This window comes from Monodon monoceros, unplaced genomic scaffold (genome assembly GCF_005190385.1).
Source record: "Monodon monoceros isolate NGI ecotype Baffin Bay Population unplaced genomic scaffold, NGI_Narwhal_1 Super_Scaffold_18, whole genome shotgun sequence".
NCBI lineage: Eukaryota > Metazoa > Chordata > Mammalia > Artiodactyla > Monodontidae > Monodon > Monodon monoceros.
Window position 1 is genome coordinate 23,673,943 of NW_021703774.1, and position 22,946 is coordinate 23,696,888.

Sequence of the window (22,946 nt, forward strand, 5' to 3'; positions counted from 1 at the left end):
AGGAGACAAAAGACCTGTATGCAGAAAATTATAAGACACTGATGAAAGAAATTAAAGATGATACAAATAGATGGAGAGATATACCATGTTCTTGGATTGGAAGAATCAACATTGTGAAAATGACTATACTACCCAAAGCAATCTACAGATTCAATGCAATCCTTATCAAACTACCACTGGCATTATTCACAGAACTACAACAAAAAACTTCACAATTTGTATGGAAACACAAAAGACCCCGAATAGCCAAAGCAATCTTGAGAAAGAAAAACGGAGCTGGAGGAATCAGACTCCCTGACTCCAGACTATACTACAAAGCTACAGTAATCAGGACAGTATGGTACTGGCACAAAAACAGAAATATAGATCAATGGAACAGGATAGAAAGCCCAGAGATAAACCCACGCACATATGGTCACCTTATCTTTGATAAAGGAGGCAAGAATATACAGTGGAGAAAAGACAGCCTCTTCTATAAGTGGTGCTGGGAAAACTGGACCGCTACATGTAAAAGAATGAAATTAGAACACTCCCTAACACTACACACAAAAATACACTCAAAATGGATTGAAGATCTAAATGTAAGGCCAGACACTATCAGACTCTTAGAGGAAAACATAGGCAGAACACTCTATGACACAAATCATAGCAATATCCTTTTTGACCCACCTCCTAGAGAAATGGAAATAAAAACAAAAATAAACAAATGGGACCTAATGAAAGTTAAAAGCTTTTGCACAGCAAAGGAAACCATAAACAAGACAAAAAGACAACCTTCAGAATGGGAGAAAATATTTGCAAATGAAGCAACTGACAAAGGATTAATCTCCAAAATTTACAAGCAGCTCATGCAGCTCAATATCAAAAAAACAAAGAACCCAATCCAAAAATGGGCAGAAGACTTAAATAGACATTTCTCCAAAGAAGATATACGATTGCCAACAAACACATGAAAGAATGCTCAGTGTCATTAATCATTAGAGAAATGCAAATCAAAACTACAATGCAGTATCATCTCACACCGGTCAGAATGGCCATCATCAAAAAATCTAGAAACAATAAATGCTGGAGAGGGTGTGGAGAAAAGGGAACCCTCTTGCACTGTTGGTGGGAATGTAAATTGATACAGCCACTATGGAGAACAGTATGGAGTTTCCTTAAAAAACTACAAATAGAACTACCATATGACCCAGCAATCCCACTACTGGGCATATACCCTGATAAAACCATAATTCAAAAAGAGTCATGTACCAAAATGTTCATGGCAGCTCTATTTACAATAGCCAGGACATGGAAGCAACCTAAGTGTCCATCAACAGATGAATGGATAAAGAAGATGTGGCACATATATATACTGGAATACTACTCAGCCATAAAAAGAAATGAAATTGAGGTATTTGTAGTGAGGTGGATGGACCTAGAGTCTGTCATATGGAGTGAAGTAAGTCAGAAAGAGAAAAACAAATACCGTATGCTAACATATATATATGGAATCTAAAGAAAAAAGAAAAAAATGGTCATGAAGAACCTAGGCGCAAGATGGGAATAAAGACACAGACCTACTAGAGAATGGACTTGAGGATACGGGGAGGGGGAAGGGTATGCTGGGACAAAGTGAGAGAGTGGCATGACATATATACACTACCAAACGTTAAATAGATAGCTAGTGGGAAGCAGCCGCATAGCACAGGGAGATCAGCTTGGTGCTTTGTGACCACCTAGAGGGGTGGGATAGGGAGGGTGGGAGGGAGGGAGATGCAAGAGGGAAGAGATATGGGGACATATGTATATGTATAACTGATTCACTTTGTTATAAAGTAGAAACTAACACACCATTGTAAAGCAATTATACTCCAATAAAGACGTTTAAAAAAAAAAACAGTTTTAGAGGCAAATCTCTCATCTTTTCTTTGGCTAAGTCAAAATAATCCAGAAATATTTACTAAATACTGATTATTATGTAGACATATTAGGAAGACTGAAGAAGACATATAAGACATAGTCCTTAAAAAGTCTGGCAGTCAGCACAGACTTAGCGAACTTGTGGTTACCACGGGACAAGGGTTGGGGGAGGGACAGATTGGGAGTTTGGGACACTGCTATAATTAAAATAGATAACCAACAAGGACCTACTGTATAGCACAGGGAACTCTGCTCAATATTCCATAATAACCTAAATGGGAAAAGAAGTTGAAAAAGAACAGATACATATATATGTATAACTGAATCACTTTGCTGTACACTTGAGACTAACACAACATTGTTAATCAACTATACTCCAACATAAAATTTAAAAAAAAGTTTGTGAGTCAGGACACATATAGTAGAATGATTAAGAACTTGACTCTTGAATCATATAGAACTAGGTTCAAATCCTAGCTCACTGTTTAGCAGTTGTATGTCTTTGGATAAGTCATTTACCCCCTCTAACTCTCTGTTGTCTCAGTTATAAGATGGGAATAACAATAGTATCTACTTCATAGGACTGTTATGATAACTAAATGAGAAAACATGTGAATTTTCAGCCTAATGCCTACAACATACTATTTTTTAATCACTGTAAACTATTACTACACAGGAATGAAAATTAATGAATGAGGAGTGTTTCAAATAATGTGAATGAATTTAAACAAAGGAAAATATAAGTTTCACTATTGAAACCCTTTTCTGATTATTAAAACATTTTCCTGGTTGTCTTACACAGCTGTTTCCTCTGTCTTCTACTGTTATCACCCTCACCATTATCCTTTCTATTATAAAACCCAACAACTTCAATGGCCTTATTTACTAGAAATTAAATTCCCAAATTTATATTTCTAATCCTAACCTTTAAGTCATCTTTTCTAAAGCATATTGGAAATCTGCACTCAGATATCTCAGAATGATCTCAGACTCACCAACAAACAAAAGAACAACTAAAATTGATATCATCCTCCCCAAAGCTGGTTCCTTCTCCTGACTTTTCTTACTTCAGTGATATCACCATTTTCTTAATCTCTCCAACACAGAGTTTCAGAAGTACTAATTCCTCCTCATCTCTTGCCCTTCATTTATAATTAATTGTCCTATAGATCCTTCTTCCATGTCTTCTCCATTTGTTCAGCTTCCCCCAAATTTCCTTCTATTTCATGCTGAATACCACTATGAAGAGTTACCTTCCTAATGCATCACCTCAATCAATTCCATAATCCGTTGCAGAAAAGCCTTCTCCTTCTTCTTATAAGTAAATGAAGTTCTGATTCTTACCCAGTATTCATGTTAATTGTGCTGCAATAACTTTATTGGTCTTATTTCCTACTATTCTTTTATAGGAATAGTAGCACCCTTTATTGAACTCAGTGTTTTCAGAAAATGCATTATAGTTCCACTGATTACCCCCAACTTTCTTTAGCACCCAGTCTGAAGTAATTCTCCTCCATACTCATATAGAAAAATCAGTATTTGTACAATACATAAGACAATTTACATTTAAGTCTTGTTATTTATATCCAGCTCTGATCACATTAGTTTTTAAACTTTTAAATGTTACACTATAAGCTAGTACTTGAAGGCCAAGCACCCTATTTTACAGACCTTTCTATCTTCTATTATACCAGAAGAATGCATTATATGTGAGGAGATACATCTAAAAAATGAATCTTATGGACCAGCCTACTACTTCAACCTCTCCTCCTAGTACCATTTCAAAGAGAAAGAGAGAAGTCTTCTGATGAGTCAATGGTGAGAAGAAAGGTCCCTGTTCCAATACAGTGTGAGCAACAAGGTCTCCTTGACCTAAAAGGTTTTCTTTCACATGAAAAAGGTATTTCATAGGGAAAGGAAGAGGGAGCAGAGTAACGAGGCCATTAGAAATGCATTCAAATGAAGTCTTATATACATCAGTGTTTGTTTTATTTTAAAACTGTTAATTTGGCCAATGGAAACATTTAAACCACTGCATATCACAAGTTTCCAAAACCCTGTTTTGGCATTACTTCATTTTTTAATATACCAGATTAAAGAATCAGGAATAACCTGAAACTTCTGACCTTTATAAGCTTGCACAGAATATCTCAGAGATATAACTTTCAAATAGGTGAGAACTCTGAGGACAGTGAGCATATCTTTTACTTTTAGCCTATTAGGTATTTAATAATTTATTATCAAAAATATTAGTCCATTTCTAAATAATAGGTTTAATGCAAAGTGAATTCATTGTATTCCTGATTTCTTCTGCATATTTAACTTGAATGTGAAATGTGTAAAAAGAGTGCTTTGTAGTATCACACAAAAATTTTCATCTTCATCCTTTCTACTAACCCTTTCCAGATAGTCCATATTTGAAGCTTCTTTAAAGCTTCTTTACTAGAACCACTTCCCATTCCATCTGAACCCATCATGCAATCACTTGAAAAGATCAGTGGTCTAGGATCTCAGGCTTTGGCCAAATCAGTTTTGTCTTCTATAAAGTCATTTTCATTAACATCTTATTACAAATTTGATTACATAATAATGGAGTTACAAATGAAAAGTCATAATGTTTGATATTATAAGCACGGCTAAAGATTAAAATGATTTTGCTTCAGAAATGTAGAGTTTATGACAAGGATCTCAATTAAATATTAATGAACCATTAACTGTACTATTTGGAACACAACCATATTTCCACAATTTGGGCATTTTCCTTCAGATATGCATTCAACAGTCACATTCATAAGCTAAAGCTGAGTTAACATAAGAGCTCTATAGTTAAGTCAATATCAAAATATTTGAGTCATTTGGGTAAGATTACTTAAAAAGGCAGTGTTTATTCACTTATGATTTCATTTAAGAAAGAGGGTATTAAGCTGGTATTAGTAGGAAAAAATGCTTAGAGAACAAAAATAAGAGCATGATAAACTAACATTCTCACCAAATTATTGGTCTATAGATATTTGAAGAAACCAGTAGCTGTTTATATAAATAAAACATCAATAACATGCTCAAAAAGAGTCAGAAAGTTAAAAAAGTAAATATAAAAAGTTAGGCTATTTGCATTAGAAAATAAAGTCCCTGTTGGATTCTACTTTCTTCAAGTATTATAAAAATATACAAATTTTTACAAATAGCAGAACAATCATTTGAGTTAATTAATATGAAAGTTACTAAGGCAATTATCCCAAATTAAATCCTAGGGCCTTAAAAACAGTTGATAAAACTAAACTGTAACCATTTAATGTTTTAAAAATGCCATGTGTGAATTAGTCTGTTATAATTATGAAAAGGGTGAAACCACATCTTCAGCTTGTAAAGTATTCTCCAGGCTTTCTGTTTCTTAAAGTAATCACAAATACAGCAATTTTGATCTTAGAAAGGAACTCTGATAGCTAGTGAATGAGTTTCTTCAGTTCTTTAAGGACCAACTGTCTTAGGAGGCAATAACATTTTCTTTTCTTAGAAAGAAATATCAGCTTCCAATGAAACTGTGTAAAAGCTGATACGGAATATTTGATGGAGTTAGAGAGAAAAGAGGAAAATAAAAGACAACATAGACGAAGCACAGAGCAGTAATAAATATTCCTCCCAGAATTCATACCAACTTGACTATATGGCCAAAAATTACCCACAAAAACAGATTTAAGAGAGTACTCACCACTGAATTATTTCTGTGATTTGAGCTTCCCAATGTGCAACTGATTCCTTCTTGTCTGCTAGATCCTTTACCTCTTCTTCTAACTGCTGGTTGCATGTACTTAAGTTCTCATACAAAGTGGTAAGCTGAAAGGCAGTTTTAAGGTACTTAAAGACGTGTGGCTTTTAGGAACAGGAATTCAAGGTGCTCAGATGCCTCTTGTTAAATCTGGTAACTCAAAAATGCTTGTCTTTCTGATTTCCTATTATGATGCACCCTCTGGCCACTGAATGTGGAAACATCAAGTACTCTGAATTCTCCTTCTGCCTTTGCTTTTCCCGTACTCCCCATATTGAATTGGTTCCATCTGTGAACATTCTCCATTTGCCTGAAGAACTCCCCAGTTCTGTTGGTAACAACATCTCTCATTTTTTTGTCTGAAAATCTCTCTATGTCATCCTTTTTAAAAAATCTTATAATTTCAAGCATATACAAAAATGAACAGAAGAGTGTAAGTGAATTCCCATGAGCCCATCATCACTAACTTCAACAATTATCACCTCAGTGTCAATCTTATTTCATTTGTACTCCTGTCTTCTTACCCTTTCCTCCAGTATTATTCTGCAGCAAATACCAGACATCATATAATTTTATCCATATATATTTCTGTGTGTATCTCTAGAAAATAAGGCTCCCTTTTTACGTATAACCACAATATCATTATCATATTTAAACAAATTTATCAAGTTTCCTTATATTATCACATAGCTAGTAATTGTGCAAATTTCCAGTTGTCTCAAAACATCAAAAGACTTAACAGTCTGTTAAATTGAATCATACCAACCAGTAAACGTAACTTAATGGTTGCTCTGTCTTTTAAGTCTTTTTTACTTATAGGCTCCAGATTACTCCATTTGGGCTGCTGGAGTGGAATATCACAGTCTGAGTGGCTTAAACAAGAAACATTTATTTCTGATCGTTCTGGACGCTGGGAAGTCCAAGATCAACACACCAGCAGATTCAGTGTCTGGCAAGGCCCACTTCCTGGTTTGCAGATGGTCGTGGGATGAGGGAGCTCTGTGGGGTCTCTTTTATAAGAGCACGAATCCTATTCATGAAGGCTCTACCTTCATGACCTAATCATCTCCCAAAGGCTATACCTCCAAATAGTACTAGGTGTCAACATCTGAATTTTGGAGGGACACAAACATTTAGTACATAGCAGTTCCCCTCCAACACTTTAATTTTTCTTGTAATTTATTTGTTGAAGAAAGTAGGTTGTTTGTCCTGCAGAGTTCTCTACAGTCTGAATTTTTGCCTTCATTTTTGAAAGACACTTTTTGCTGTATATAATTTTCTAGGTTGGCAGTTATTTTCCTTTCTATTCCTTTTTATTATTTATAGATTCATTCCTTTTTATCCTGGGTTCCATTTTTTCTGTTGTAAAGACAGCTTTAAGTTTAGCTTTTGCTCCTTCGAATACAATGTGTCTTTCTTCTCTGGCTGCTTCTGGGATTTTCTTTGGTTGGTTGGTTTTTATCAATTTTTCTATAATGTGCCTAAGGGATTTAATTTCTATTTATCACTTTTAGGGTTTGTGGCATTTCTTGAATTTGTGGCTAAATACTTCTCAGAGGTTTTGGAAAATTATGGGCCATTAACTGCAAATATTGCTTCTACCACAGTCTTTCTTCTCTCCTTCTGGGAAAGCAAATATTTGTATGTCATCTTTTCATCACGTCTCCTACTTCTCACACCCTCTTTTATGTATTTCTGTCCTTTTTTCTTAATATATCTTTTAAAATTTATTATTTATTTTTGGCTGCATCTGGTCTTAGTCGCGGTGCGCGGGATCTTTGTTGTGGTGCGTGGGCTCTCTAGTTGTGGCGTGCAGGTTTTCTCTTCTCTAGTTGTGGCACATAGGCTCCAGGGCACATGGGCTCTGTAGCTGTGGTGTGCAGGTTCCAGAGCACATGGGCTCTGTAGTTTGCAGCACATGGGCTCTAGTTGAGGCATGCAAGCATGCAAGTAGTTGTGGCATGCAGGCTTAGTTGCCCCATGGCACATGGGATCTTAGTTCCCTGACCAGGGGTCGAACCAGCATCCCCTGCATTGTAAGGTGGACTCTTTACCACTGGACCACCAGGGAAGTCCCTGTATTTCTGTCCTTTTAAATCTATATCCAGACTTCAGTATGGGAAGTTTTTTATTTACCCCTTCCTTTCTTTGGTTCTTTCCAATCTACTGTTAAAATTTTCTGTTGGGATTTTTCATTTATTTTATTTTTCACTTCTAAAGATTTACTTGACTGTTTTGTATAGATTCCAGTTGTCTGCTGAAGTTCTTCATCATGTTTATTTTCTTGAATATATCATACAGTTATTTTAAAGTTCAATTAAGAAAATTCCAATACTCGGAACTGTGTGGGTCTGTTTATACTGACTGCCTGGTTTTCTTCTCATTTATTCTTTTCTTACTTTGTTTTTGCTATTATACTTTTATATCTTGGTTTTCTTTGGTTTTATCTCTCGGTATGCATTGTAATTTCTTACTGCATGCCACATATAGTGTATGAAAATTTTAGAGATAATTTGAGGCTCTATATAATATCTTCCTCCAGAGACTGCTTACTTTTACTTCTGGTAGGCAATTAGACAGATCATGGGTTCAGTTACTTAGAGGCTGGGTTTTAGTCACTGAGAGGGCTCATCTCTCTCGGGTTCACCCTTATTTCTAAAATGTAGCCTTTTCGATGAGTTCAATTGAAAGCTTGAATTGATTACCAAGGATCCTGCACCTTGGTGGGCATTGATATTCAGTTTTTCTCTCTAAACTTGTGATACTGTGGAATACTGTGCTCAACTTCCTGGATTCTCTGGTACAGCTTTCGTATCTGCAAATGCCTCAAGAGGAAAACTGGCACTGAATGCTGGGCTCATCTCTCTGTACTACTCCCTTCTAAAGGATCTGGGTCAGTAAAGTCTCGGCTGCCTTCTTATCTCTCCAGTGCCTTCCTGCAGATGAATACTTCCAGGCAGTATTGCTACAGTGTTAAAAACATTTTTTTTAAGTCCAGCTTTATAGCTCTTCTTGGTGAGGTGGTAGGTATGATGTAAGCTAATCTGTCACAGAAGCAAAAATTCTTGTTTTAGTTTTTAAAAGTTCATGATAAAATATTTGCATACAATTTTTATTTCATGGCTACATTTTTCTGATAAATGGTCTCAAAATGCCATTAGTTATTACTATTCCTTTCTTCCTTTCTGATATATCTGTAGAGATATTGTGTTAGTTTTCTTTCTGATTACTCAGCTTGAAGGAGATGAATCTTTCCTACAAGAATTATTATAGGTTTGTGAAGATGAGGGGCCATGTGATGGCTAAATTTATGAGTCAACTTCATTGGGTCACAGGGTGCCTAAACATTTGGTCAAACATTCTGGTTGTGTCTATGAAGGTGTCTCTGGGTGAGATTAACATTTGAATTGATTGACTGAATAAAGCAGATTACCTTCCTAATGTGTATGGTTCCCATTCAATCAGTTGAAGGCCTGAATAGAAAAAAAGGCTGACCCTAGTAAGAGGGAATTCTTCCTGCCTGACTTGCTTTCAAGCTGGGACATTGGATTCTGTCCTTGGTCTCTTACTGAAACAGTGGCTCTTCCTGGGTCTGACATAAGAAACTATTGCTATGATTTACATCAGAGAATGTTTTGCCTATGTTCTCTTCTAGGAGATTTATGGTATCATGTCTTAATATTTAAGTCTTCAAGCCATTCTGAGTTTATTTTTGTGTATGGTGTGAGGGAGTGTTTTAACTTCATTGTTTTATATGCAGCTGTCCAGCTCTCCCAACACTACTTGCTGAAGAGACTGTATTTTCTCCATTGTACATTCTTGCCTCCCTTGTTGAAGATTAATTGACCATAGGTGTGTGGGTTTATTTCTGGGCTCTCTATTCTGTTCCACTGATCCATATGTCTGCTTTTGTCAGCCAATACCAAGCTGTTTTGATTACTGTAGCTTTGTAGTATTGCCTGAAGTCTGGGAGGATTATGTCTCCAGTTTTGTTCTTTTTCCTCAGGATTGCTTTGGCAATTCTGTTTTTTGTTTTGGTTCCATATAAATTTTAGGAATATTTGTTCTAGTTCTGTAGAAAGTGACATGGGTAATTTGACAGAGATCACATAAAATCTGTAGACTGTTTTGGGTAGTATGGCTATTTTAACAATATTAATTCTTCCAATCCAAGAGCATGGTATATCTTTCCATTTCTTTGAATCATTTTCAATTTCCTTTATCAATGTTTTATAGTTCTTAGCATGTAAGTCTCTCACCTCCTTGGTCAGGCTTATTCCTAAATTTGTTTGTTTTTTTATTGATGCAATTTTAAAAGGGGCTGTCTTTTCACTTTCCCTGTCTGAGATTTCATTGTTAGTGTAAAGAAATGCAACTGATTTCTGTATGTTAATCTTGTATACTGCTACCTTGCTGAATTCATTTACTGGTTCTAGTAGTTTCTGTGTGGAGTCTTTAGGGTTTCCTATATATGGTATCATGTCAGCTGCATACAATGACAACTTTACCTCTTCCCTTCCAATTTGGATATTTTTTATTTCTTTTTCTTGTCTGACTGCTGTGGCTAGGATTTCTAATACTATGTTGAACAGAAGTGGTAAGAGTGGGCATCCTTGTCTTGTTCCAGATTTTAGCAGAAAGGCTTTCAGCTTTTCACCTTTGAGTATTATGTTGGCTATGGGTTTGCCATAAATAGCTTTATTTTTTTTTTCCGTACGCGGGCCTCTCACTGTTGTGGCCTCTCCCGTTGCGGAGCACAGGCTCTGGACGCGCAGGCTCAGCGGCCATGGCTCACAGGCCCAGCCGCTCCGCGGCATGTGGGATCTTCCCGGACCAGGGCACAAACCCGTGTCCCCTGCATCGGCAGGCAGACTCTCAACCACTACGCCACCAGGGAAGCCCCATAAATAGCTTTTATATGCTGAGATATGTTCCCTCTATACCCACTTTGGAAAGAGTTTTTATCATGAACAGATGTTGAGTTTTATCAAATGCTTTTTCTGCATCTATTGAGATATCACGTAGTTTTTGTCTTTTCTTATGTTCATGTGGTTTATCACACTGACTGATTTGCATACGTTGTACCATCCATGTAACCCTGGGATGAATCCAGCTTGATCATGGTGTATGATTCTTTTTATGGTTGTTGGATTTGGCTTCCTAATATTTTGTTGAGGATTTTTGCATCTATATTTATCAAAGATATTGGCCTGTAATTTTCTCTGCCAATAAATTGGACAAACTAGAAGAAATGTACAAGTTTTGCCAACTCCCTAATCTAAGTTCATCTGGAATTCTCCTAATGACCCAGGTTTTTTCTGGTGTGTGTTTTTAACCTGTACTTCCATGGGAGATAGGCAGTTTTAGCACAAGTCACAATGCAAAGCTTCATTTCTTCCCCTCTGCCAAAAGACAAATTACTTTTTGCATTCCCCATTTAATCCTATCCTCAACCTCATTGTCTTCTTAGAAAGAAAAAGGGTCAGAGAACCTGTCACTACCAACACACATCGTTATCTGCCTACTGAGAACAAGGAACTTACGTTTTGTACTCCAGGGTGTGCTATTTACCTCTAAAAATGTATTTTACCAGCTATTTTCTTTTTATAGGTTTATTAAGGTATAATTTACATACTATAAAATTCACTCATTATAACACTTATGGTTTGATGATTTTTAGTAAATTTAAACATTTGTGCAATAATCACCACAATCTGGTTTGGGAACACTTCCAATACCTGAGGAATTTCCCTCAAGCTGGTTTGCAGTCAATCCTGGCTTTCACCATGAGTTCTAGGCATCACTGATCTATTTTCTGTGTCTATAGTTTTGCCTTTTCTAGAAACGTAATATCAATGAAATCATACAATATATAGTTTTTTGTATCAGGCCTTTTTCACTTATCGTATTATTGAGGTTCAACCACAGCGTTGCACATATCAGAAACTAACCCCTTTTTATAGCTGGGTAGTATTCTATTACATGGATATTAGTACACTTTATTTATCCGTTCACTACTTGATGAACATTTGCATTGTTTCCGGCTATTTGCTTTTATGAATAATGATGCAATGAACATTCATATACAAGTTTCTAAAGGGACTATGCTTTTAATTCTTCTGGATAAATATCTAGGAGAATTTCCGAGTTATAGGGTAAGTGTATGCTTAACTTTTTGAGAAATTTCAAAACTGTTTTCTGAAGTAGTTATACCATCTTGCACTTCTACAAGCAGTGTAGGAGTTTCAGTTCCTCCATATCCTTGCCAACAGCTGGTATGGTCACTGACTGATTAACTCTTGAGCCTGTACAACAATATGTTACTATGGTTTAACTTGCATTGTTCCTAATGACTAATGATAGTAAACATCTTTTCACGTGCTTATTTGTTATTCATATATCTGCTTTCATGAAATGTCTTTTCAATTTTCCCCCCATTTTTTTCCATTGGGTTGTTTGTATTATTTCTTATTATTGAGTTTTAAGAGTTCTTTATACATTCCAAATATAAGTCTTTTATCAGATAAATTGTTTGAAAATCTTTTCTCTTCATCTATGTATATCTTTTCATTTTCTTAATGTTGTCTTTAAATTTTGATGAGGTCCAATTTATAATTATTTTTCTCTCAAGAGTTGTGCTTTGTGTCATATCTACAAAATCTTTGACTAACGCCAAATCACAAAGATTTTCTCCTATGCTTACCTCATATTTCAGTTTATGATCCATTTTGAATTAATTGTATATGTTATGAGGTAAGGATCTAAGTTAATTTTTTACACATAGATATCCAGTAATTCCAGCACCATTTGTTGAAAAGATTGTCTTTTTCCCATTGAATTGCCATGGTACTTTTGCTGAAAATCAATCAACCATAAATATGTCTTATTTCTGGACTCTCTACTCTGTTCCATTATGCCAATGTTACCGTCTTTTGATTACTATAGATTTACAGTAAGTTTCAAAATTCTGTAGTGTAAATCCTCCAACTTTTGTACCCCTCGCCTCCCCACCCCCCCAAATATTTTTGCTATTGTAGATCTTCTGTATTCCCATATAAATTTAAGGATAGGCTTGCCAGTTCTAACAAAAAAGCCTAGCAAAATTTTGATAGTGATTTCCCCAAATCCATAGATCTATTAGGAGAGAACTGTAGTCCTAACAATATGCAGTATATCTCTCCATTTGCTTAGATATTCCTTAATTTATCTCAGTAATGTTTTGTAGTTGTCTTCCTTTGGTTAACTCTGGGAGCTCTGAAATGTCTGTTTTCAACAACTGTGTCCACTTTGAAACTTTTATTTTCTTGAGCGGATTCATCAATCTCTTCATGTTAGCATAGCCAGAAGTCTACCAGCTATTTTGGAGAATGTTTTTTGCAGATGCAGTGTCTTCACTAATTCCTACAACACATCCTTTTCTGATCACCATTGCTTTTGACTTCCAATTAATCTGTGATTGGGGTTTCAGTTGGAGATTTGCAAGAAGAGGAGGAAATACAAATTTTTGCACTGTCATGTTACAGTAGTTAAAAGGAGTGTTAAATAGATGTGTTTAGTATTTGTCAGGAAAAGTTAATCTTTTCATTCTTACTGAATTAAAGCAGAGGGGCTCTGGAGCCAGACTACCTGTGTTCCAATCCATCCTGCCACTCCCTAGTTTTGAGATTACAAGAGTAGCTTAATCTCCCTTTGCCTCAATTTCCTCATCTGTAAAATGGTAGGAACAATAGGGTATACCTCACAGAGTTATTGTGAGAATTATATGGTTTATATAAAGTAACTCAGGAGAGGGCCTGCACAAAGTAAATTCTACCTAAGTATTACTTCATTTTGCATGTTTGGGAATGAGAAGGTTTTACTATTTGTAAATTGACATACCTGGCTTACGATAATTATAAGACTACACAGGAATATGGAAAAATGCTCATGTTTTAAATGAAACGGCAGATTAGAAAATAAAATGTATATATGACTGAAATTATGTAATAATACATATACAACAAAACCCGGAAAGGAACATATAAAAGTAAAATAGTTGTTTCACGTTAATGAAATCATAGGTAACTTTTATGTTGAATATTTTCCACATTTTGTGTAATTTTGCTTTTATGTAAAATAATTATTTAAAAACAAGATACAAATGATAATATTTTCTTACTGGAAACCATTTGCTTCCACTCCTTGGCATATGGCTAATTTTACTTGCAATAAGTTACCTTTAATAGAAACTTTGAATACAGACTTCTGAAAGTATCAACAAACTTTTTTCTATTTCCTTTTTAATTTTTATCTTTGAAGTTAAAAAAATCTGACTATCAGACTCTATTAGTTATATAAGTTTCAAAATTAACATACTAATTGCTTTTTGGTTTCTATATCTGAAGTTCTGTTGAGAAGGAATTTGGTTCTCTTCAAGCAGGTTCCCAATGGAACAGTTGGTGTAGCAATTGCAAAGGTATTCTTTGGTTATCCCTCTTGGGGAAAATACCCAATTCAACCAAACCAAAAAATGAATAAATGGAAAGAAACAGTGAAGATGTGCAGTTAGGTGGACTGACAGAGAAGTAAAGCTGAATAAAAGGACCAAAAATAGAGAAGAGGTTCAAATGGAAGAAGACCCAGATCCTCCCCTATTTCTCCAGAAATAAACATTTCCTGTTATCATTTGTCACTGAATACTTGCCAACCATATGATTTGCTCTCAAAGTTCTGTTCACATCCTTTACCACATCTTTCAATTTAGCAAGACAAGGTAATATTCTAGTTTTTATAAAATTAGGAGATAGGCTTTTATTTTTATCCTTCAGATCTCATCAAAATCAAAAGAGTATTGTTTAAAAATTATTTCTAAAGATGTATTTCTGGTAAACTTGCCAGAACTTTATGGTTAATAATGAAATGAAACCAAGGGGTGAATACAAGACTTGATCTACATTCGATTTGATTATATCACAATTCAATTTTTCTCTAACTATAATACCATCTTTTACTAGGTAATTTGCTTATAAACTCTACATGAAGTGACCTTCTAGAGTTTAATTATATTTCTTACCTCAAGGTCACTCTTAACAGAATCTTAAAATTCTGTCTGGTAGACAGAAATGATGTTTAATTTTGTAGTCATATTGGTTAAGCCCATTAAATAACAATTATGTGACCTATTTGGATAAAGTTTAAATACTGTTAGTTTTATTTTAGTGGAAATAACTAAGAGTTATACAATACTGTTCATACAGTATTCATAGTTAAAAAATAATTTATACTACTTACTATTTGGCCACTTCCCATAGTGTTTGTGTGCATCAGCTTTGTAATTACGAAATAAACTAACAAAGTTCTTTCTCAAGTAGTTTGTGACCAAACAAGCAAAGTCATTTTTAAATGCTTAGAAAATTGTTGGGAAAATAGTGACAGAAATAAAAAGAAATATGGAACACAATGGAAAATTGAGATAGAATGAATGAAAAGTCTCTCTTTTATGACTATTTAGCCATTGTCTTTCAACGTGTTACTGAAATGACTATTAATTGAACATAATACTTTTACTTCAGGAAAATCCTTGAACTCATTACAAAGCACAGTTATCCAAACCTTATTATTTAAAAGTAAGTAAAACTATTAAAACTGCTGATTAATATTAGGATTTTTACAGCTGTTAACAACTGGGACAAGAACTGCAGAATGATGTCAGTTCAAGGAATCTGAGATACTAAATGGAAAAAGATTCCTTTAAGTATTTAAAATTTTGTTCATAAATCTAGCTGTTTTAATCTAGGTTTAATCTATGGTTCAGCTCTTTATTCAAGCTGTAGAGTTTACAGGCAGAGTTGGTTTCTTTGGCTTCTTAACTACCAATGGTATTACTTCTAGCTATTATCAGTTCTCCATCATGAATATGACATCAGAACTGTCAAAATTTCTCTAGTTTGGCTTAATTGTTCCTGTTCTTGCCAAAGACAGGCCTTAGCTTAGCCATGACAAAGTGATTAATAGTTAAGAGAGAGATGGAAAGTGAAATAAAGAACAGGGGCTCAAAAAATAAATGGGACAAAGAATAAGATGAGGTAAGCCGAGTCCTCTCTCCAAGAAGACTCCTGTACAGATTGGTAAAATGAAAAATTGCCTGTACATAGAAGCAATCCTCACCTTTAGGAGGAATATTAAATAAAAAAATGTACACCAAATATAAAATTATGTCTATAATTGCTGTGATAGTGCTGAACATCTAGCATGTATCAATGAATATCAATGAGATTAAATCACTCACCTTATCAAGCTCGCTTGTCAGTTTTTTATTTTCTTCCATTAATAACACTTTTTCTCGTTCATACTGTTGTTTGAACTCATTTTCAAATTCTTCCCTTTCACTTTGACTAATACAATGCAAAAATATAAAAGGAATTGAATTAAAGGTAAAATAATGGTATCCTAGATTGGCTATGGTATCATATGCCTTATTCTGAAAAGCCACTTATATCTCAATTGCTCCAAATCCCAAACATTTCCCTTAAAATTAGGAAGTCAAAATCATTTCCTTTTAATTAATAAATAGATTTGTCTGCTTAGTAATATCTATTTTGTTCTTCATTTGAAAATCTGAGGAAGACAACCTGATTATGCTCACCTTATTCAGTTGTATATATCCTAGAAAGCATGGGAAAATGAGGAAGCTAGGGAAAAAGGAGGGTATAGGGGCCACAATACAATTGCTTACACTCAGCTCTAGATTGCATAGAAAATTCAACTTCCATTTACAACAGTTCTCTCAGCACACTAAGCCCATCCTTCCATTACTCCTGCCTTCCTTCTTCCCTTCCTCCGTACGTACCTACCTATCTACACATACATACATACATACAATATTATAAAACTTATTTAAAATGATAGTTCTAAGGGACAGAATTGATTCACCCTTAGGGGTAAACACAGTTCTAACGAACTTTTTAAAAATCTCCAAAGGGAGGAGTCTGGGAGGCGGCACCGCAGGGGACAGAGGGACAGACGCGCTCGAAGGCAACGCGGAGGCCGCGATACTGGCGCTGCCCCGCCCGCTGCTTTTGGCCGCCGGCTGCCTGGCAGCGCTCTGCGTGACGAGCGCGGCTCAGAACACCACGCTGGCCCCGAACGTGACTGTACCCTCGGCTTTACCGACTACCATCAGGACAGCCCCGGTGCCTCCGCCGCTCCGCCGGGCACCACTCCAGCACCAGAAATCTCTGAAAGCCGCAACAACCGGGTTTCCTGTTTTGATGCTAATGCTGCTAACACTACCTGCTTTTGGATAAAATGCAAAGAAGGTAAAGGCTACTGTTCAGATAATTCAACAGTTAGTGATTACAAGGTGGTGAACAGCACAGAATTCTGTCCTGCGTCCACTGCCACACCATTGCCAACCAATTCTACAGCTAAAACCACAACTCTTCCTTCCTCTTCTACAGCTTCCACCACAACTACTACAACAGGTACAACTGATACCACTTTAACTCCGACTTCACAACCTGCGCGGAAGTCTACCTTTGATGCAGCCAGTTTCATTGGAGGAATTGTCCTTGTCTTGGGTGTGCAGGCTGTAATTTTCCTTCTCTATAAACTCTGCAAATCTAAAGAACGAAACCACGACACTCTGTAAAACAGACCCGCTAAATTAACAAGAACTGGTGTGTAACCCACTGAAACCAAATTATTATCTTTCAAGATGTCCCACATGGAAGACGCTATTCTAGGATCGTTAATTTTTCAAAGGATGCATGTAGGAGCATAGCCCTTGAAGAAAAATCAGTTACATCATTTTGCTCAATGGGCATATTTAAAATATTCTGCACGAATCCTTGTGGCTGTCTTCTTTTATTTTAAATGTCTACTGCTGTGGGATTATGTCCTCTCTTCTTGACATGCCAAATGTAACTCTGTATGTGATGGAAAACATTGTCCTGCGCAGACAACCTCATGACCCTTTTGGCAATTTCAATGTAGTCATTTCAAAGCCTGCATTATTTTCATCCTAACTCAGGATGTAGTTTAGCGACCAGAATTGAGAAGAACGTGCCAAATGAGCATCAATCAGGTGGATTTGGGGCTATCATTTCAAAAGTGGAATAAATTTATAAATGTAGTATCCTTAGAGTAAAATTTAGTGTTTGACAAGTTATTTTTTCTACATTAGAAAACAGATGCCACACACGGAATTACATTCCAGATTTAAAGAAAAAATCAATGGAAAGGATACAAAACATTAAAGTGTAGCAGGTTATTGTTCATACTTGTAAAGCACCTTATATCATTGAGAAAATAAAAAAGTGTTTTAAAAGACAAAAAGACAAAAAAAAAAAAAAAGAAACAAAAACCTCCTAAGGGAGAATGGGGAATCAGTTTTTGAATACTGAGTTGAAGTGCAAATAAAGAGGCTTATCTCTACAGCAGTGTGATGGAGGATGTTAGTTAGCAGCAAATGAATTTCAATGTGAAGCAGTTCTGGGTAATTTTGTGATTGCTTTCAAGTCAATAAACAACATAAGTCATGGCTGATTTTAAAAATGTAATCTTAAAAATCCCTTCCTCACTAAATTATTGAATATAAATTAAATTATAATTTAAATGATAACTTCTAGGAAAATAACCATCCTGTGTCCAAACAAATGTGTCCCTTTCCTTCTTATCTATAATCAAAATGTGAAATTTAGTTATGTTTAGGAATCTTTCTTTCTTTTTTTTTTTTTTTTTTGCAGTACGTGGGCCTCTCACTACTGTCGCCTCTCCCGTTGCAGAGCACAGGCTTCCGGATGCACAGGCTCAGCGGCCATGGCTCACGGGCCCAGCCACTCCATGGCATGTGGGATCTTCCCAGACCGCGGCACGAACCCGTGTCCCCTGCATCGGCAGGCGGACTCTCAACCACTGCGCCACCAGGGAAGCCCAGGAATCTTTCTTGATTCAGAAGCAACTCCAAACAACAATGAAAAAAATACGAAAAATTACAAAGAAGCATCCTTTCAGAAAAATAAGTATATGAATAAATTGAGTAAAATTTCTATATACAACCATTTTTGTTTTTTCCTATTAGCGTTAAACAAAACTTAAGTCTCTCTCATACTGAAATGAAATAAACAAACTCTCCCCTAAACTCTACGTCACACTTCATTTTCCACTTTGTCTTCCCGTTCACTGGCAACCACCTTGAAATCTTGAGGGTTTGCCGTATCCACTTCCTCACTGCCTAAATTTTCCTCCCTGTGCCAAAATCTGACTTCTACTGCCGCCACCTCAAAAAAACTGTTGTCCGCAAACTCATTATTGTCCCAATTGTTATTATATCCAATCTACTGGCTACCCTTGACAGTGTTGTCCATTCCCTCCCTCTTGAAATGCTGTCCTCCCTTGGCTTCAGTGATACCCACTTTCTTGATTTTCAGCCTACATTTAGACTTTTCAGCTGTATTTGTGAGCCCCCCAACCCCTCTTTCCTCCATGTAAATGCCAATGCTCCCAGGTATTCTGTCACAGGTGCTCAACTTTTTTTTTTTTTTACACATTTTCCCTGAGCTATCCCATCTATTATACCACCTATTTCAATTATCATCCATTATGCTGACAAACTCTGAATCTACATCTGAAGCTTTTCTGGGCTTCAAATTGCTGACTTGATATCTCCCCAAAGTTGTCTCCCAAGCACCTAAAGTTCAACATGCCCAACCATAACAACAGAAAAACAAGTTCCCAACAACCCACGTACCTTCCCCTGTGATCATACACTCTACTTATTCTTCTCTTACTACGGGAGAAAAACGTAGCTAAGGTTGCTCTTTGCTTATGTGCCTGCTCAAGTACACTTTTCTCCTCTCTGTCCTGAATCATCTACTGGTATTTCTATCAGATTACAAGCATGGTGTTATTTTTGAGACAAATTTCTCCTCCAGTTATTATCTCGTTGCTTTTATTATCTGCTTGCTCTTACAATTGCCCTCCTTCAAGTCTTTGGATCCATTATGGGGTTTCTGCCCACTACTGTTCCACTGAAATTGTTCACTTATCAAAGTCACCAATGACATTCATATTGTTAAACTCAACTATCAATAACATGGTCCTCATCTTATTTGATTTAGACCTCATCTAATTTAACATGTAGACAGATTTGATACGCATTCATCATAACACCAAATTTGGACACCAAATTTGCACACCAAATTTGCCTGGTCATCTTCCTATCATTCTTACTGCTCTTTCCCTCTCCACTTTGCTGTTTCTTCCTCATTTCCAAGCTTCTAAAGATTGGAGTGCTCCAGGTTGCAGTCCTAGGACTTCTTTTCCATCTATATTCATTCACTAAGTGATCTCATATAGTCTCACCCCTTTAAATATCATGTGAATGATAAATACTCCCAGGATTTTACCTCTAGCCCTGAAATCCAGACTAGTCTGTATGATGACCTCCTTGACATTTCCACCTGGATGCCTAAAAAGCACCTCAGACAGAATTTGTTTAAAATGAGCTCCTGATATTCCCATCCCCCAAATGCTTCTTCTGTGGTTTTCCTCTCTAAATGGTAACTATATTCTCCTAATTGCTAAGGCCCAAAACTGTAGCACCATCCTTGATTTCCCCTCTTTCTTTCTTACCCCATATCTAGTCTATCAGCAAATATCATTATTTTTACCTTTTAAAGAAATTGGAATTCGAACATTTTTCACAGCCAATTCTGCCACCACCCTAGGCCCAATCCACCATTATCTTTTGCCTGGATGATTGCAATAGCCTTCTCAATGGTTTCACTGCTCTTTCTCTTATCTAGTTCAGACTTTTCTTAATCTAGTAGTCAGAATAATCCTGTTAAAACACAAGTCAGTATTTGTCCATTTTCCACTCAAAATCCTGCAATGCTTCCCTGCCATGGTTTTACTGAGAGTAAAAAATTGTAAGTCACTGAACATGACTTACAAAGCCTTACATGATCTGGCCCCCATTACCTCTCATACGTACCTCTCACTATTCTTTCCCCTTAACTCTGCTTCATCCACATTGGCCTCTTTTTTAGTATTATTATTTTAACAGACTTTATTTTTTAGAAAGGTTTTAGGTTCATAGCAATACTGAGAGGAAAATACAGAGATTGCCCATATACTCAGAGTGGTGTGTTTGTTACTACTGATGAACCTACATTTGACACATCATTATCACTAAAACATCGCAATTTACATTAGGTTGTATAACGACATATACCCCCATCACAGCTTCATACAGAGTAGTTTCACTGCCCTAGAAATCCTCTGTACCCTGCCTATTCATCCCACCCTCCTCCCAATCCTTGCAACCACTGATCTTTTTACTATCTCCATAGTTTTGTCTTCCCATTATTTTTTTTAACAGACTTCTTGTTCCTCATGTAAAATGTTCTTCTCACACATCTGTATAGATATCTCCCCCACCTTCTTCAGTCCTTACTGAGAAATCACCTTCTCAGTATAATTTTCCCTGGTTATTTCATTCATATATATATATATATATATATATATATATATATATATATTTGAAATTTAATTTTCCCCCTTAATGCTTCATAGCCCCCATCCACTGCCTTATTTTTTGTTCTTAGAATTTATCACTACCTATATATTACCTATCCTATATCATTACCTATATATTCTGTATTTTATTTATTTCATTTATATTTTGCTTATAGTCTTTCACCATAATTAAAGGAAAGTTCCATAAGGAGAGAGAATTTTTATCTGTTCACTGTTATGCCTCCAGGGCCTACAGCAGTGCTTTCACGTAGCAGGTTCTAAAAATTTCTGCTGAACGAACAGACCAAACTGAATTAAACTTAGGCTTCCAATATAAGTTGAGAATGACAAAAACATACATTCAGTTACCTAAAACCTAGAAACTTGAGTATCACTGATCATTTCTCCTGCTTCTAATTTCTCATATCTGGTTATCATGTCATCCAGGTTCTGTCTTCTCGGTAGAACTTCTGAATCCATAAACTTCTCTCCATCTTCACTATCATATCTAAGGTCCAGCCACCTCATCTCTCACAGCTAGATTACTATCTGCAGTCTGCTCCTTCCAATCCATTCTCTAAACAGTAGCAAGAGTGGTCTTTCAAAAATATAAATATTGATATAATCATGTAATTTTCCTTCAATGGTCTTAGGACTATTTTCCTTTCTAGTCTCATTTCTCAGCACTCATCTTTCTTTTTATGCTTCCACCATAACGAACAGCTTTCATTTTCTGAATGTGCCATGCTATCCTTTTCCTCTAGATCTTGGCAAATTCTGCTAACCTTTGCCTGGACACTCTTCCACAGCTATATATTTCTTATATCTTTGGTCTTAACTCAGAAATAATTTTGTCCAAAAAACCCAGACACACCAAAGTTATCTTTTGTGCCTCTTCTACAGGTGTTCCTATACTTATCCCATTTGCTTTCCTATGATGCTGTAATATAATTTTCTATTTACCAATCTTGACTTTGGTCTTCTTGAGGACTGGAATATGTTTATTGCCCATGTATCTCCAGTCCTTAACACCGAACAGGTATTCAATAAATATAAGAGGAGTAAATAACTTGATTCTTACCTCTCTCTCCTGTTTTTTTCCAATTTGTCTTTCAAAATCAGAATTTCTTTGTTGAGAGCAAGTTGCTGGCCTTCTGAATCATGTAGTTCTTTCTTCAGATTTTTAATTTCATTTGCATGTATTCCTTCTCTCTTGGACAATTCTTCTTCATAAAAGATACTTTTCTTTTCCAAATCAGTCTTTAGTTTGGTTATTTCTTGCTGATGTTCTATGCTACATACTCCTGGTGAGTAACTAATTTGTTTTTGCTATAGAAGTAATAATAAAAGATTAATCTGTAAGAGTAATATCAACTAATAACTCTTTCTACAATATAAAGAACTGTTCATATAACTGAATATTATTTTTGTATATTATTACATAAAAATAATACTTTCTTTATTCAGGCGATTAACCTTTTGCCTGCCATATGTTGCCAATATTTTTCTAAGTGTGTATTCCTTTATTGCTGTATTTTACAGTCTTCTTCACGCCAAGATTAAATATTTATCTGTATTTTCTGCTGGTACTTATATAATTATTTGTTTTACATTTAAATATCTAATTTATATATAATATTGTTGGTGTATGGAGTGAAGGAAAAATCTAACTGCATCCTATTTCTGATGTGGAACTAATAAAAGGTTATAAATACATTTGTGTCTTTAAAAGATTAAATTGGGGGAGGAGTGGTAGAGCTAGAATGCACAAAAAGAAAAG

At 35.7% G+C, this 22,946-nt stretch overlaps 1 protein-coding gene and 1 pseudogene across 9 annotated transcripts in view; one reads left to right on the forward strand and one right to left on the reverse strand.

The window, feature by feature from the left end:
* Positions 1-22,946, reverse strand: part of CDC42BPA (CDC42 binding protein kinase alpha) — a 326,424-nt gene that overhangs the window by 72,596 nt on the left and 230,882 nt on the right. For all 9 annotated transcript variants that reach the window (XM_029230868.1, XM_029230867.1, XM_029230860.1 and 6 more), the window contains 3 exons: positions 22,248-22,495; positions 15,936-16,041; positions 5,612-5,736 (listed from right to left, as the gene is read on the reverse strand). In XM_029230868.1, the coding sequence (XP_029086701.1) occupies positions 5,612-5,736; positions 15,936-16,041; positions 22,248-22,495 (479 nt within the window). The remainder of the gene's footprint in view (positions 1-5,611; positions 5,737-15,935; positions 16,042-22,247; positions 22,496-22,946) is intronic.
* LOC114899795 lies at positions 16,102-17,975 on the forward strand (annotated as a pseudogene).